At 46.2% G+C, this 16,581-nt stretch overlaps 1 protein-coding gene across 2 annotated transcripts in view; it reads left to right on the top strand.

Moving 5' to 3' along the window:
• ABCC4 (ATP binding cassette subfamily C member 4) overlaps window positions 1–16,581 on the top strand; it is a 234,138-nt gene that overhangs the window by 23,890 nt on the left and 193,667 nt on the right. For both annotated transcript variants that reach the window (XM_054719888.1, XM_008143997.3), the window contains exon 2: window positions 16,423–16,533. In XM_054719888.1, the coding sequence (XP_054575863.1) occupies window positions 16,423–16,533 (111 nt within the window). The remainder of the gene's footprint in view (window positions 1–16,422; window positions 16,534–16,581) is intronic.

Below are 16,581 nucleotides of genomic sequence, written 5' to 3'. Positions count from 1 at the left end.
CTGTCCTCCCCTGCTGGCCATCTTGTGGCGGCCATCTTATGACCACACAGGGGTGGCCATCTTGTGCGAGGGCGTGATGGTCAATTTGCATATCACCTCTTTATTATATAGGATATATGTCTCACATTTTTAAAATTTAGTTGTGTGTTTTTAAAAAATATATATTTTCATTGATTTCAGAGAGGAAGGCAGAGGGAGGAGAGATAGATTTTGCAACATATGTTCCCTGACCGGGAATCGAACTGTGACCTCCTGGTTCATAGGTTGATGCTGAACCACAGAGCTATGCCAGTGGGGGAGATCTTTTTTCTTAATGTAGGTGTTATCTAGGTATTATCACTGTGAATTTCCCTCTTAGAACCACTTTTGCTGCATCCTATTGGTTTTGATAATTATGTTTCCACTAGAGGCCCGGTGCACGAAATTCATGCATGGGTGTTGTCCCTAGGCCTGGCCGGCGATCGAAGCGCGAGTGTCTGGCATGGAAGGGCAGGTCCCAGCTGACCTCTGGGCCATGGGCAGCACCTGGGCCCTCATGCCCCCGTGCACCCCCCCTCCGCCTGAGTTATGGTGTCTGAGTCCCTATGTGGAGATGCGGTGAGCATGGCCAGATGCTGTGGGCCAGGGCACAGCGTGGGCCTCTGGGCCACCCAGCAGTGCTGCACGGAAGCCGCGTGGGTAGTGTGCTGTCTCTTGGCTGGCCTCATAGACCGGCTTCTGCGTGAACCGGTGGGGAGCCTGTCTGGCCCCTGCGGTCCCAGCGGCTGCTGCCCGGCTCACCTGGAAGAGGCCACGCGGGTGTGGGGTGGGCTACTCGTGGGTGCCCGGCACCTGAGCACAGTGGCTTCCCCGGCACATGAGCCCTGGTGTCCCTGGAGAGGATAGCAGGGGGAGTGAGAGTGAGCTCAGTGGATACCCTCATTCTCACTGCATCTCCATGCCCGTCACCCTTGCCCCCAGGTAGCCAGGGAGAGGTCACAGCCACCCACCCCCAGTTCCCTGTCTCAGCACGGGAACGGCCTCGATCAGGGCCTGCTGGCTGCTGGTTGCTGTCTGCGGAGCGATTGATTAGGGCCTGGCCCCCCGCTGCTGTCACTGGCATTGTTTCCAACCACAATAGCATTAAACTAGAAATCAATGACAAAAAGAAAATGAGAAAATTCACAAATATGTGGAGCGTAAACAATTCCTGAACAAACCAATGTGGCAAAAAGAAACTGGAGAGCATTATGCTAAGCAAAATAAGCCAGTTGGAGAAAGATAAATATCACATGATCTCACTCATATGTGGGATATAATGATCAACATAATTTGATGAACAAGAATAGATCCAGAGACAAATGGTAGGGGAGAGGCAGGGTTAGAGAGCAACCAAAGGACTTGTATGCATGCATATTAGCATAACCAATGGACACAGACACTGGGGCGGTGGGGGCTTGCCCAGGGTGGAAATGGCTGTGGGGGATGGGGGGGGGCAATTGGGGAAAAAGAAGAGATGTAAAACTTTAGACAATAAATAAAAAATAGAAAATAAATAAATAAATATCTTGAGACAAATCAAAATCCTATAATATAAAAGCCTAATATGCAAATTTTTTAACCAGGAGTTCGACCACTCGCTACAACATGCGCTGACCACCAGGGAGCGGCGCGGAACATGGCGGGTGCTGGTGATGCGATGCTGGCAGTGGGCGGCAGTGGAGACTGACGCGCTGCCTACTGCTCTAAGGAGGCAGCTTGATATGATTTTAACCTTAATTTTATTAAGACTTGTTTTGTGGCCTAACAAAAATGTATCCCAGAGAAAGTTCCGTGTGCTTCCGAAGAATGTGGATCTGCTGCTGTTGGATGGAATATTCTGTATACAGTCAAGCGCTGCATAACGATATTTTGGACAATGAAGGACTGAATATATAATGGAGGTTCCATAAAATTATAACGTAGCTTAAAAATTCTCATTGCCTGAGGGTGTCATAATGTCATAGTGAAGTGCATTATTCATGTTTTTGATGATGCTGGTGTAAGCAAACCCACTGACTTTCAGTTATATAAAGGTATAGCACACATATTTCTGTACATAATACTTTATAATGGTAATAAAAGACTTGCTGGCATATATATTTACTATACTGTACTTTTTATCATTATTTTAGAGTGTATTCTTTTTACAAAAAAAATCTATTTTTATTAATTTCAGAGAGGAAGGGAAAGGGAGCGAGAGAGATAGAAACATCAATGATGAGAGACCAGCTGCCTCCTGCACACCCCATACTGGGGACTGAGCCCACAACCTGGGCGTGTGACTTGACCAGGAATCTAACCCAACCCCCGGGTTCATAGGTTGACACTCAACCACTGAGCCATGCTGTCCGGGCTAGAATGTATTCTTTTGATGATAAAAGCAAATATATTTTCTGTAAAACAGTATGTCGTGTTAAACTGGCAGCATCCTCATACGTCTGGTGTTTGCTGTGTCTCTTATTGAATCTTTTTCTCTTGTGCTTGGCTTAATCTTCTGTTTTGTTCATCATGCCCCTAAGTCAGTGGTCGGCAAACTCATTAGTCAACAGAGCGGCAAACCGAGGCTTGCGAGCCGCAGTTTGCCGACCACTGCCCTAAGTGTATCAAATCCCCTGCTTCCGGCCTGCCTGGCTCAGTGGTTCATTGTGGAGTTATGAACCAGGAGGTGACAGTTCCATTCCTGGTTAGGGCACATGCACAGATTGCGTGCTCGAACTCCAGTAGGGGGCGTGCAGGAGGTAGCCAATCAGTGATTCTCATAATTGATTAAAAAAAATGTTTTTATTAGTTTCAGAGGGAGGAAGGAGAGGGAGAGAGAGATAGAAACATCATTACTAGCATGTCAATGAGCCATCCATTTCTAGTGTCTTATTTTAATGGGAATAAATTTAATGTGCATTTTTCTGGTAAGCAAAATTGCTCATGAATATGGTTTTTTATATATTTAGTATATAACATATGGAGTTCTTAATATATATTACTGCTATGCTGGTTTTCAGGGATTTAAGAATGGATCTGATATAGAGTTGCTTCTTAAGTATATACATATGTGTATATCCTACCTAATAATAGATAAATATGCAAATTGACTGCACCTTCGCTACACCCAAGACACGCCCACCAGCCAAAGCCACACCCACCAGCCAATCAGGGCAAGTATGCAAATTACACGACCAAGATGGCGGTTAATTTGCATACGCTGAGGGAGGGAGGAGTGAAGACTGAAGACAACTTAGAAGGAAGAGGGAGGAAAAGCGGAAAGCAAGGTGGCTGCCAGAGGGAAAGCCCGGGGGGGGCGGGGCGGGGCGGAGCGAGGAGGAGCGAGGAGGAGCTAGGAGGGCGGCAGCGTTGCGTGAGTGCAGGCGCTGTGGCCGCAACGGTGGCAGCAGCGGCCGCTTGCAGGATTCTTCCTGCAAATGGGCTACTAGTATATATATATATATATATATATATATATATATATATATATATATATATATACTTGCAGGATTCTTCCTGCAAATGGGCTACTAGTATATATATATATATGTGTGTGTGTGTGTGTGTATGTGTGTGTGTTTTAAAATATTTTATTGATTTTTTACAGAGAGGAAGGGAGAGGGATAGAGAGTTAGAAACATCGATGAGAGAGACACGGATTCAGCTGCCTCCTGCATACCTCCTATTGGGGATGTGCCCGCAACCAAGGTACATGCCCTTGACTGGAATCGAACTTTTTAGTCTGCAGGCTGACGCTCTATCCACTGAGCCAAACTGGTTAGGGCTTCAGTTTATATTAAATAGGATATTAAAAAATATTTTCTTAAAAGATATTTTGACTTGCAATGTTTTTTCTTGTTTTGACTCCCTAGGGTAAATTAGTAATAGGATGTTGAATTTTAATCTCTGATTTCTAGTTCACTTGGCTTAACTTTATGGTACAGTGGTAGAGTTAGGACCAACACTGGGAGGTGAGACTTGCGTGACTAGTAGGGAGTAAGTCTGGGAGAGGCAGTTTTATCTAGTTTGCTTGTTTGAAGGAATGTGGCTAATTGTCCTGGTCTCACTGTCTTAAATGTTTCTTTCTAATTCATTTTTAAGCGCTTTCCTTGCCTTCCACAGTTTGGCTTAAAAACGCACCGTTTCCCTTTTAACGTCAGGATAAAGTCCAAATTCCTAAGTTTAGAATACAAGACCTTTGATTACCCCATTACTCCATCAAACCTCATGCGCTTTTGAACCTGCTGTCCCCAGGCAGGGTGCCTTTGCATGTCTGTTCTGTTCTGGTGGAAGCTCTCCTCTTCCTCCCTGGTCTCCTCAGTGAATGCTAAGTGGTTCCCCTGGACTTGACCCACTACCCCCCCTTAACCCCCCCCCCCCCCCCCGTGGAGGCCCCCCAGGCGGCTGCACAGGTTTTCTTCTCAGTGTACAAGTGGATCCCAGACCTGGCTGATGACCAGAACCAATTGGGGGTGGGGGTGGGGGGTCAAAAGGCCACCAGTTGGGCCCCATCTTGGCTTATTCTGACTCAGTCATTTGGGATGGGGCTCTGGATACCTGTTGGTCTTTGTTTTAAGACTCCTCGAGTTGAGGTGGGATCTCCATGTTTAGCCAGGGTTGGGACTATTGGTGTGAAAGCCAAGTGAAGCATCCAAAGCGCACGCTGCAGCAGGTTCTCAAACCTGAGCCTATATCAGCATCGCCTGGACAACTTGGTAAGATAAAGGTTGATGGGCTCCACTCTCAGAGATTCTGATTCATAGGTCTGTGTGGGGCCTGGGAATTTTCTTTTCTAACAAGGTTGGGGACGCTGGTGCTGGTCTGGGTCCCTCACTCTGAGAACCTCTGCTATACAGTAGATGGGTCATTGGTGAGCTGGGGGTAGTGATCCCTTACCCCTACAGAGACCTGAAGAAAGACAAGAAGCAGATCTTGTGTGTAGTTCGCAACCACACTGGCCACATAGTGTAATTTTTTGATAGATCCCTTGCTCACTGGACTGTGAGCGCCTGTAGGGCAATTGAACTAGAGAATATAGTGAAGTTTTTACACCATTCTCCTTGCTCTAGTGGTTAAGGGAGTATTGCCAGTATCTTGTGGCTACTCTCTGGGGCCAACAGTTGCAGTGGAGTCGTATGACTTTTCCAGAAATATGAAAAGATTGGGGCAGTGGTTCTGATCCTGGAGATTTTGCCACCCAGGCAACGTCTGGGGACAACTTGGGGTTGGGAGGTGGTACTAGTATCTTGAGGATGGATTTCAGGGATGCTACTAACTGTCCCAGGACAGCTCCTCATAGCAAAGAAGTAAGCAGCCTAAAATGTTAGTTCTGCTGGAGCTCCAGAAATCCTGCCTCAGGGGAAGGAGGTTCTGATGAGGTCGGTGGGTCTTGCTGTGAGATACGTCTGTGGTCATTTGTCCCTCCCCAGTCCCTGTTCATAGATTCCCTGACCCAGAGTGCCCCTACCCCCCAGCCCTGCCCTGATGGAGCCTGCAGTGACCAGGGCTAGCAAAATCTCCTGGGAGGATTAACCAGAGATTAATATTTGCCACAGCTAGAAGTGCTTTGAAACACATTATCCTTTCAACAATAAATGACTTATTTGAGTGGGGCTAGGGCATTTGCTGAATGATTGACTGACCTTAGCTGACCTGTATCTTCCCTTCCCCAGGAGAGAGGGTTGTGTGACTGAATGTTCTCTGCCCCTGCTTCTCAACCAGGGGAGTCATTTATTTATCAACTCAGCCGAGTTTTGAGTGACTTGCCCTATGCCAGGTCTGGTGAGCATCACAGAAAGACCGGGCCCTGTCCTCATGGAGTTCTCATTCTAGGAGGGAGATGGACAAAATGAAGGAATACTTTTCTCTCAAAAAATGAAAAAATAAAAAATAGATTTTAGTAAATAGATCAAGAAATTAGAAGAGAAGAATAAGGTGGAAAATCAGAGTATATTTGTGGTTTTTAAAAATATATATTTTATTGATTTTTTACAGAGAGGAAGGGAGAAGGATAGAGAGTTAGAAACATTGATGAGAGAGAAACATTCATCAGCTGCCTCCTGCACACCCCCCACTGGGGATGTGCCCGCAACCAAGATACATACCCTTGACCAGAATCGAACCCAGGACCCTTTAGTCCACAGGCCAACGCTCTATCCACTGAGCCAAACTGGTCAGGGCTATTTGTGTTTTTTTTGATAAGATGGTCAGACCTTACTTTGGAGGTGACAATTCGATTGAGACCTGGAGGAGAGACGGTGCATTCATGGGAGGAAATGGGGCAGAGTATTTGTTCCCAGCAGAGGGAATAGAAAACAGGAGCTGGGGACCACAGCAGGCCAGCCTGACTGGAACAGTGAGCAGGGAGGGGAGGAGCAGGAGATGGGTGGCTAGTCAGGAGGGACCTGGTCACGCATGACACCCCAGGTAAATGTGAGGATGGCAGATGTAAGGCCATAGCTGTCAGGCATCGTGGAGGTCTGAAAGCCCATCCTTAATAAAGAGAAAGGAAGGTTCCAGAAGAGATGAGAACAAGAAAGTGAGCAGCTAAGGTTTGGGGTGCCATAGGGTGTGGAAGTCACTCAGTGATGTTGGTAGTTGGGGTGAAGGGGAAGCCTGATCCAGCAGCTGGGGTTGCAGAAGAATGATAGGCAATAAGAGTAGTCAGCGCATGGCCTTTGGAGATGCCAGGGATGTTTACAGCTAGGAGGGACCTGGGGCTGGAAAGTGTAATTGGGGGAATGGTGGGTGATGCTGAGGCTGCAGGGAAGTCCTGTCCCCAGGGGCCAGCCAGTCCCCTGTAGCAGGAGAGCAAGGAGCTGAGGATGGTCCAGGGGCTTCCTGGAGAACACCCCTTTGGCCACAGCATGTGGGGCCTGTGGCTTAAGTTTGGAAGTGGGGTCAAGATAACCAGCACTGTCTGGCCAGTGTGGCTCAGTGGTTGAGCATCAACCTATGAGCCAGAGGTCACGGTTCGATTCCCGGTCAGGGCACGTGCCCTGGTTGTGGGCTCGATCCCCAGTTGGGGGGCATGCGGGAGGCAGCCGATCAATGATTCTCTCTCATCACTGATGTTTCTCTCTCTCCCTCTCCCTTCCTCTCTGAAATCAATAAAAATATTTAGGAAAAAAAAAAAAAAGATAACCAGCACTTCACCGGGCTCCATTATTGGGAAGCTGTACTCACTGTTGTTTAGGAAGTATGACGGTGAATCCATTGCTCTTCAACGCTGTTCCCCAAGGGCCCCTGGAGGGAGGAGGGTGAAGGAGCACCCCCATGGAAGTGTGGGAGTGGAAGCTCCCTGAAGCCAGGCCTTTCTTGGCCAACGTTTCCATTTATTCAGTGCTGATGTTGTTCAAACTCTACAGTTTACTAAAACCTCCAGGAAGATGTGCCAAGTGTTTCTGTGGCTTTGTGCTCCTGGGACCCTTGGGGACACTCCTTGGGGTGTGGGCCTCTCAGTCGGGCACACTCCTCTGTGGGGGCTCTTGGTCTTTTCAGCACGGGGAACTACTTGTATTTTGGTCATGTACATTTCACTTCCTTCTCACTGTGGGAAACAGGAAGTGATGCAGGAGTGACAACCAAGTGTGAGTTGAGCAAGGGGGAAACCCTCCACAGAAGCCTCATTGCAGCCTAAATGCCAGTTTAGCCTTCGGATCATTTCCCTGCAGCTCGAATGTTCACGGAGCTCAGCTGTCCAGGGAGCTGTGCTGGGAATGGAGTTTGCAAAAATGCCTGACAGGCCTCCCACCCTCAAGGGACCCCTGGATGGTGTGGGGATGATGGTGCCAAGTGCATTGTACACACAATGGACCCATTAGTGTGTCAGGAAATCAATTTAGTGAATTTCAACTGGCATTTCTTGTGTGTGTCTTTTTTTTAATTAAAAAATTTTATGGTAAAATACACAAATAAAATCTACCATTTGTAAAAATATTGAGGTATGATTGATATTAATTTCAGTTGTATAACATCATTCGATATCCTATCTAATAAAGAGGGAATATGCTAATTGACCCTCACACTGTTGCAAAGATGGTGGTGCCCACAGCCAATAAGGAGGGAATATGCTAATTGACTGTTCTGCCCTCAAAGATGGTGGTGCCCACAGCCAATAAGGAGGGAATATGCTAATTGACTGCCACACCCTTAAAGATGGTGGCGCCTACAGCCACAAGATGGTGGCGCCCAGTTGCCTCAGCCCTGCCGGGGCGGCAGGTGCGTCGAGCCCGGCCTTGCCGTGTGCCTGCCTCCGGAGTCCCCCAGTCCCCTCAGCCCCCCAGCCGCCCAGGGCCGGCCCGAGGTGCAGGCAAGCCTCAGATGGCAGCTGCCCAGCTGCCCAGGGCCGGCTCAAGGTGCAGGCAAGCCTTGGATGGCAGCTGCCCAGCTGCCCAGGGCCGCTCGAGGCTCAGGTAATTAGGGCTGGCCGAGGCTTGCGCTGCTGGCAGTGGCAGCAGCAGAGGTGTGATGGGGTGTTGCCTTCCCCTGATTGCTGGGTCACCTCCTGCCCCTGAGGGCTCCCAGACTGGGAGAGGGGGCAGGCCGGGCTGAGGGATGCCCCCTCCAGTGCATGAATTTTCATGCAATGGGCCTCTAGTTTGTATATATTTTGAAGTGACCACTACATTAAGTCTTAATGTCCATCACTCCACGTAAGTACAAATTTTTTCCTATGATGAGAACTTTTAAGACTTACTCTGTTAGCAACTTTCAAATATGCAACATGGTATAATGAAGTAGAATCACCATCCTGTATATTATATCCTCATGACTTATTTTATAACTGGAAGTTTGTACCTTTTGACCCTCTTCAGCCATTTTGCCCACCTCCACACCCCTCACCTCTCTCAATCACTAATCTGTTCTCTGTTATCTTTGAGCTCTTTAAGATTCCACATATAAGTGAGATCATACAGTATTTGTCTTTTTCTGTTTGACTTATTTCAGTTAGCATAATGCCCTCAACATCCATTCATGTTGTCACAAATGGCAAGATTTCTTTCTTTCTTTTTTTTTTTTTTAATCTTTACCTGGGGATATTTTTCTTTTGATTTTTAGAGAGAGTGGAAGGAAGGGGGAGAGACAGAGAGACAGAAATAGCGATGTGAGAGAGACACATTGATTGGTTGCCTCCCACACTTGCCCCTGCAACCGAGGTACATGCCCTTGACCAGAATCTAACCTGGAACCCTCTAGTCCACTCTATCCACTGAGCCAGACAAGCTAGGGCCTTTATTTTTTATGGCTGAATAATATTACTTTGTGTATATAATATTAAATTTACCATAGTAACCATTTTTTAATTGTGCAGTTTAGTGGCTGGCCTTTTATGACTGGCTTATTTCACTGAGCATAATACTTAGGATTCATCTATGTTGTAGCATGTATAAAAATTGCCTTCCTGCCCTAACCAGTTTGGCTCAGTGGATAGAGCATTGGCCTGCAGACTGAAAGGTCCCAGGTTCGATTCTGGTCAAGGGCATGTACCTTGGTTGCGGGCACATCCCTTGTAGGAGGTGTGTAGGAGGCAGCTGATCGATGTTTCTCTCTCATCAATGTTTCTAACTCTCTATCCCTCTCCTGCTCTGTAAAAAAATCAATAAAATATATTTTAAAAAAATGCCTTCCTGTCCTGGATGGCATTGCTCAGTGGTTAGAGCATTGGCCTGCACATCAAAGGGTTGAGGGTTCGATTCCTGGTCAAGGGCACATACCTGGGTAGCAGGTTCCATCCCTGTCCTGGTCCAGATGTGTGTGGGCGGCAACCAGTCTATGTGTCTCTCTCATATCAATGTTTCTCTCTCCCCCTCTTCCTCTCCCTCTCTCTCTCTCCCCCTCCCCCCACCCGCCCTTTCCATGCTCTCTAAAATCAATGGAAAAAATATCTTTGGGTTAGGATTAACAAAAACAAAAAAATTAATGGAAAAAATATCCTGAGGTGAGGATTAACAACAACAAGAAATTGCCTTCCATATTAAGGCCAAATAATATTCCATTGCATGTATATACCATATTTTGTTTATCCATTCATCCATTGATGGACACTTGAGTTACTTCCACCTTTTGGGTATTGTGACTAATGTTATGATTATGGGGGTATAATGACTGGCATTTCTTTTTAATGTTGTAGGGTAGAATACAAAATATCAGAGTAGCCTGGGTAAATGTGGACACAGTGTAGACAGACCTGGGTATGCAAGAGCGCTTGGGAATCTAGATTTTTATGGGAAATACAACTTTTTAAGCTATTATTCTTCAAAATAATAATGTGTGCCCCACCAAGCATGTTTTTTTTGGCAGGGATCTTTGTGTGGGACTCTAATGGGGGACCTCAGGCATGAGAGATTATGTATAAGGGATTTTTGATAAGTGACATAAATTCCATGGGTCCAAAGAAGGAGAGATTTGCTGGAGAGAGAGGTCAGAGAGGGGCCAAGTGAAGGAGCTAGAACTTGAAGTTGGAATAAGTCAAATGAAAAAGAAAAGGGGTACAGGAACTCTTATTCATTGCTGGTAAGATTGCAAAATAATGTAGCTACTTAAAAAAATATTTTTATTGATTTTAGAGAGGAAGGGAGAGGGAGATAGAGAAACATCAATGATGAGAGATAATCATTGATCAGCTGCCTCCTGCAGGCCCCTCCCTGGGCACTGGGCCCATAACCCAGGCATGTGCTTTGACTGGGAATCGAACCGTGACCTCGAGGTTGACGCTCAACCATTGAGCAACACTGGCTGGGCTAATGCAGCTACTTTTGAAGACAGTGTGGGGGCTTCTTACTAAATTTACTCTTTCCGTATGAACCAGCAATCATGCGTCTTGGTGTTTACCAAAAGGATTTGAAAGCTTAGGCTCACACACAGCCTCCTCTCGGTTGTTTATATCAGCTTTATTTGTAATTACCAAAACTTGGAAGCAACCAAGATGCCCTTTAGTTGGGGAATGGATAAATAAACTGTAGTCCATCTAGTTAATGGAATATTATTCAACACTAAAAGGAAATGAGCTCTCAAGCTATGGAAAGATATGAAGGAACCTTAAGTGCGTATTAAGTGAAAGAAACAAATCTGAAAAGGCTAAATATTTACTGTGTGATGCCATTACATTTTGGAAAAGGCAAAACCATGGAGACAGTAAAAAGATGGGTGGTTGCCAGGGGTTGGGAGGAGGGAAGGATGAATAGGTGGAGCACAGGATTTTTAGGGCAGTGAAACTCTTCTGTATCATACAGTAATGGTGGATACATGTGATTACACATCTGTCAAAACCCAGGGGATGTATGGATTTTGACAGATGTATAATGAATGACCCTTACTATGAACGTGTCAATATAGGTTAATCCATTATAACAACTGTACCACTCTGGTGGGAGATTTTGATAATGTGGGAAGTTGTGGGAGAGTGGGGTGATTCAGAACTCTGTACTTACTGCTCACTTTTGCTGTGAGCCTGCAACTGCTGTAAAAAAATAAAGTGTAAATTAAAAAAAAAAAAAAGAATGAAGGCTTTCCAGGTTGGGGGGATGGAGGTAGGAGTGTCAGTGTGTGCTCAGGGGAGAAGTGGGCAACTGGTCTGGCTGTGAGAAGGCGTTCCTGTTAGGACAGTGGGATATGTGGCTGGAAAAGCAGTCGGGGGCTACTGCAAATATGCAGACACACACCAGCTTGTGCTGAGGCGGGGCTTTGCCAGCGGCAGGAGGTGATGTATCTCTTACATTAACCTAACTGCCCAGATGTTTATCTCCCAGGGACTCATAAGCTGAGCAGCCTGTGAAAGCATTATGACAACTGGCTAAACTGCGCAGATCAGTTCTTTAGCCTTGAGTAGGTATCCTTTTAATTAAGACAGTGAATTGCATGTCCACATGCATGGGATTAAGTAAATTCTTTGACCCAAGTGAAGTGTTTCCTGATGCCCTGATCCCAGTGAGTGATATTGAAGGCTTACGCTGTTAGTCAGTAATACCCTCCAGGTCCCTCCTTACTCTCTGAGTTTGGAAGCAAGATCTATGTAATCCCTTATAGAGGATGAGGTTTAATAGTTTAGAAGAAGGTGTTTGATTGGCATAGGAGCTGTTGACCGAATATTCAGAGAAGAGCCAGCCAGCACTTAGGCACTCACAGCCTCAGAAGGGATCTTGCCGATGAGTCCTTACCCTCGTGGTGGTCACTTGGGCTGTGCTAACGACACTAGGGTATCAACCTGCCGGTTGTAAGATCCCTCACTTGTGAGTTTCAGTCAAAAGTGCTTTAATCCCTCACAGCCATGGGCAGGAGAACTAGTGTCTTACTCATGACCCATTTTGTTCCTAAGGTTACTGAATTGTGTGCAAGTGTGTGTGTGTGTGTGTGTGTGTGTGTGTGTGTGTGTGTGTGTGTTAAAGAAGGACTTAGGATAGTTATCCACTCACAGAAGTAGTAGATTCTGGGTGTTGGTTGTAGTGTGGGAAAAGTTCTTGTGAAGCTGTTCGGTGATAAGACAAGAGACACTAGGAAGCCGTAAAGGATGGGTTAGCCGTAAAGGATGGGTTAGCCGTAAAGGATGGGTTAGCCGTGGGAGACAAGGGAAAGAAGAAGGCCAGGGATGGACCAGGGGTTTCTGCAGTGCCCACAGCCTGGGAGGACCCATGTGGCCTGGGGCAGAGGGAGTGCAGGGACCTGGGGAACATTGGGGAGGACAGGGGACCCAGCCTGCACCGCCGCCTGGCTTCTTTTGACCCGGAAAGAACAGGTGGGAGATGAAGGGGGAAAGGAGATAGAAATGAATTTTGAGCAAGTTTTAGGAAAGGCGGAAAGCCGCAGAGGAATGAGGAAAGGCGATTTTAGCTTGAGAGTTGCCGCTGCATTTAATTTGATTTGGCTGTGGGCCACTCCAGGAATGCTGGGGTGGTGACCTATTTTGAGACAGCTTACCTGAGGTGTGGGCGTTCCAGTCTCACCCTGGATGGATTCCAATGACATCTTGCCAAGACAAACCAGACACACTGTCTTTGATCACAGAGCTTCTAAGTAGTTTGACAGTAGTCATTGCTCTGAAGGAGTTACAGTCCTGGTGAGATAGGAGGGAAATGCTGCTACTCCATCAAGTGTTGTGGACGAAGAGTGGATGGAGAGAGGATCGCTGTGGAGAGAAGGACCACTGGGGCAGAGCTGGGTGGGGGATGGCCCCTTTGGCAGTGGTCTGGAATTGTTGAGTAAACTCCCTCCGGCATACATTGGAATCAAGGTGTCAGCTGACCACATCTAATTCCTTACTTAGATGGTGACAGATAATTTAGGCTCCTACAAAGTAGGCTTCCAGCAGATGGAAATGAAAACCTTCAGCCCTTGCTGGCACCCGTAGGGCTCAGCTGGCTTTCTGAGATTTGAGCAATGAAGGGAATTGGGAGGGTCCTTAAGTCAAAAGCCACCATGAAAGAAATACGTTTGAGTAATTTCATCTATCTGAGTTATTAGGCTTTCTAATGGGGTCCAAATGTGATTACTTAAGAGTTCTATCCTGGTAATGGCTGATATTTGGTGGGATTTTCCAAGTTTTTAAAGCAGCTCCAGTTGATCTCTCAGTGGCTGAGGGAGGTGTATGTCCAGGGGTCCTTCCCATTTGCTGGAGGCCAATACTAAGAAATTATAAGGCTACCTTAAGGTCACACACACCGGAAGTGGCAAAGTCCTAGACTCTTAACAGCAGGATTTCCACCTCAAGCTGTATTTTGTTTTTACTCATTAAAATTAAAAAAAAAGAATTTGTGAAAATGCACATAACATAGAATTTATCATCTTAGCCATTGAAGTGTACAGTTCAGTAGTGTTTAAGTACATCCACATTATTGTACAACCAATCTCCACAGTTCTTTTCATCTTGCATCAGTATTTTATTAAACACTGACTCCTCACTTCCTTTCCTTCCTTCCTGGTAACTCTCCTACTTTCTGTCTCTCTGAATCTGACTACTCCAAGTACCTCATGTAAGTGGAGTCCTACAGTGGCGGTCCTGTTGTGTCTGAGCCCTTTTACCTTCCCGCCAGCATTGTGCAAGGCTTCCAGTTTCTCCACATCCTTGCCTACATTTTTCGACTCTAATGTGTGAGAGGTGGTATCTCACTGTGGTTTTGATCTGCATTTCCCTGATGATTAGTGATGCTGAGCATCTTCTCCCGGACAAGCAGAATTTTAAAGAGGGCCTTTCAGGACCTGCTGTCATCATCTGGGTAAATTCCAGTGCTAACTGCCTGAGCGTTTGCTGAAGGGCACAACTGTAGAAGAAATGAAATGGCCCAGCACATTTCAAGCCTGTTTAGTGGTCAAGCTCACAGATTTATACTTTTGCTTTGGAAGGAAATTGAAAGCTAGCGATGTGAAATGACTGGCAAAAAGTCATGGAGGTCCAAAATCGACCGCGTAGAAGTGAAGGCGGGGGAGAGGGAGACGGTAGAGGCTCTGGGAACTCTAGGGTTCTCAGTCTCATTGCTGGGACTCTTCCGATTCCTAGTCCAGGGCTAGCAAAATCTGGAGCTCAGTTTCTCTTCCTGCTTCCTTAGTGATTCATAGCTGTTCATTTATTCATCCGCAGTTCTTGAGCACCTGCTCTGCCCCAGTGCTGTGCTGGGAATAAAGCAGTAAAGGAGGCAAACATGATGTCTGCTTCCATGGTTGTTGTCTGGCTTCGGAAGTTTCCTTACTCTGGCAAAATCAGTAAAATGGTGCTAATCTTTGAGCTAGCTTTGCATATTAATTATTATCACTTAAATAATGCATAATGGATAATGGCAGTTTATTTGAATAGGGTTTTTCTTGGGTCCTCTATAAAGTTATTGTTTTTTCCTTTTATAATTAAAATAATTTGAAATTATGTGAATATTCTCTTCCACATCAAACTTTCATTGGTTTTAACTCCCATTGATCATTTCTTTTCTTTTTTTTTTGTTTTTTTGTTTTTTTGTTAATCCTCACCTAAGGATTTTTTTCCCATTAATTTTTAGAGAGGGTGGAAGGGAGAGGGAGAGACAGAGAGAAATATCCATGTGAGAGAGACACATTGATTGGTTGCTTCCTGCACGCACTCCCACCAGGGCCGAGGAACCTGCAACCAAGGTATGTGCCCTTGACAAGGAACCGAACCCAGGACCCTTCAGTCCGAAGGCCAACACTCTAACCACTGAGCAAACCCGGCTGGGGCTCCCATTGATCATTTCTAAATCCATTGTTCCTTCAACATTTATTTGCATTTGAGAATGCAAGCACTTCCCCTTCTCTCCCATTTACAGAAAGTAAGAATTGAGGGACTCTTGTTATTTAAAGGGTTATGATCCATTGCCATTTATTCATCGTGATGCTCAGCGTATCCCAGATTTGCCTAGTGAGAGCCCTTCAGGCTGGCTCCTCTGTCCTTTGGACATATCCTCATGATTTCTTGGCGCTTTTCCTTATGTTATGGTGTAAGGTGTTTCAGGCCCCTCTTGTGCTCTCTCTGCCTGTTTTGTGCTGGTCTGATCACTGGGTAGTGATGCCGTTGCTAGGAATGCTTGGGGCGCTCCTCACAGACATTTTCCCGTAGGGGCCAGTGTTGTAGCTGGACCAGCCCTTGTGGTTCTTAAGGTTGCCAGCTGCACCTCCACAGTGATCATCAGGGAGCTTGGAAAAAAGATTAGGTGTTTACTCACAAGTCCTGCCTGGGGCTGCGCAGCAAGGTCTTGGGGTTGGCAGCGTAGGCAGAGAGAGAGAGGAAAACAAAAGGGAGAGAGAGGGAGACAGAAAGAGGAGTCATGAGTGTGAGCCTGGGGTTCTGCCTTTATTGGGATTGAAGGTGGGGTGGTTTGTGGGTTCACTCTTGATCAATTTAAAACATAAGAGCGGAAAATTAAAGTGCAGGAAGGGAAAAGCAAGTCGACAGTGAAAGGATCACTTATCTAGGTCAAGCAGAGTTTTCTGAACAAGACAAAGGGAAGTTCATGGGTGGGTGGCCTGGGTTTTTATAGTCACGTAGCTGGCAATGTGTTTGAGTTGAATGTCTTTGAAGTGGATGCCTCAGCTATCAAAAGCTTATACTGCAATAAAAAAAAAAGCTGATTGTGATGTGCTTACACTACACTGGCCCAGCCTTGGAGCCAGTCATTTCTTTAAGGAGCCTTGGTTTCTTTATGGCAGGAAAGGTATTAAAAAACCGAGACCTGGGCGCCTGCCCGGAGTGTGCTTTGACAGTGATGCGTCATTGTTTCCAGGCCCTCGCGGCAGACAGAGCCAGGGGGTTTGTGGGTGTGTAAGCACATATCTGAGATATCTCACCCTGCCCCCCGCCCCATGTCTGTGTATTTAAAATGTAGACTTTTTAAAAACAAAACTTATGGATGTAGGATTCTGATTAGACACAGATGTGTATTTTTGGGTAGATGTTATTCATTTCTTCTCTCCGTTTTTTAACAGGTGGCTAAACCCCTTGTTTAAAATCGGTCACAAACGGAGATTAGAAGAAGATGATATGTATTCAGTGCTTCCGAAAGACCGCTCAAAGGAACTTGGGGATGAGCTGCAAAGGTAAGCCACAGGCAGTGAGGGGAAGGGTGTGGAAGGAGAGCCTCTAGG

This window comes from Eptesicus fuscus, chromosome 8 (genome assembly GCF_027574615.1).
Source record: "Eptesicus fuscus isolate TK198812 chromosome 8, DD_ASM_mEF_20220401, whole genome shotgun sequence".
Classification (NCBI taxonomy): domain Eukaryota; kingdom Metazoa; phylum Chordata; class Mammalia; order Chiroptera; family Vespertilionidae; genus Eptesicus; species Eptesicus fuscus.
This window is presented reverse-complemented; position numbering and strand designations above follow the sequence as displayed.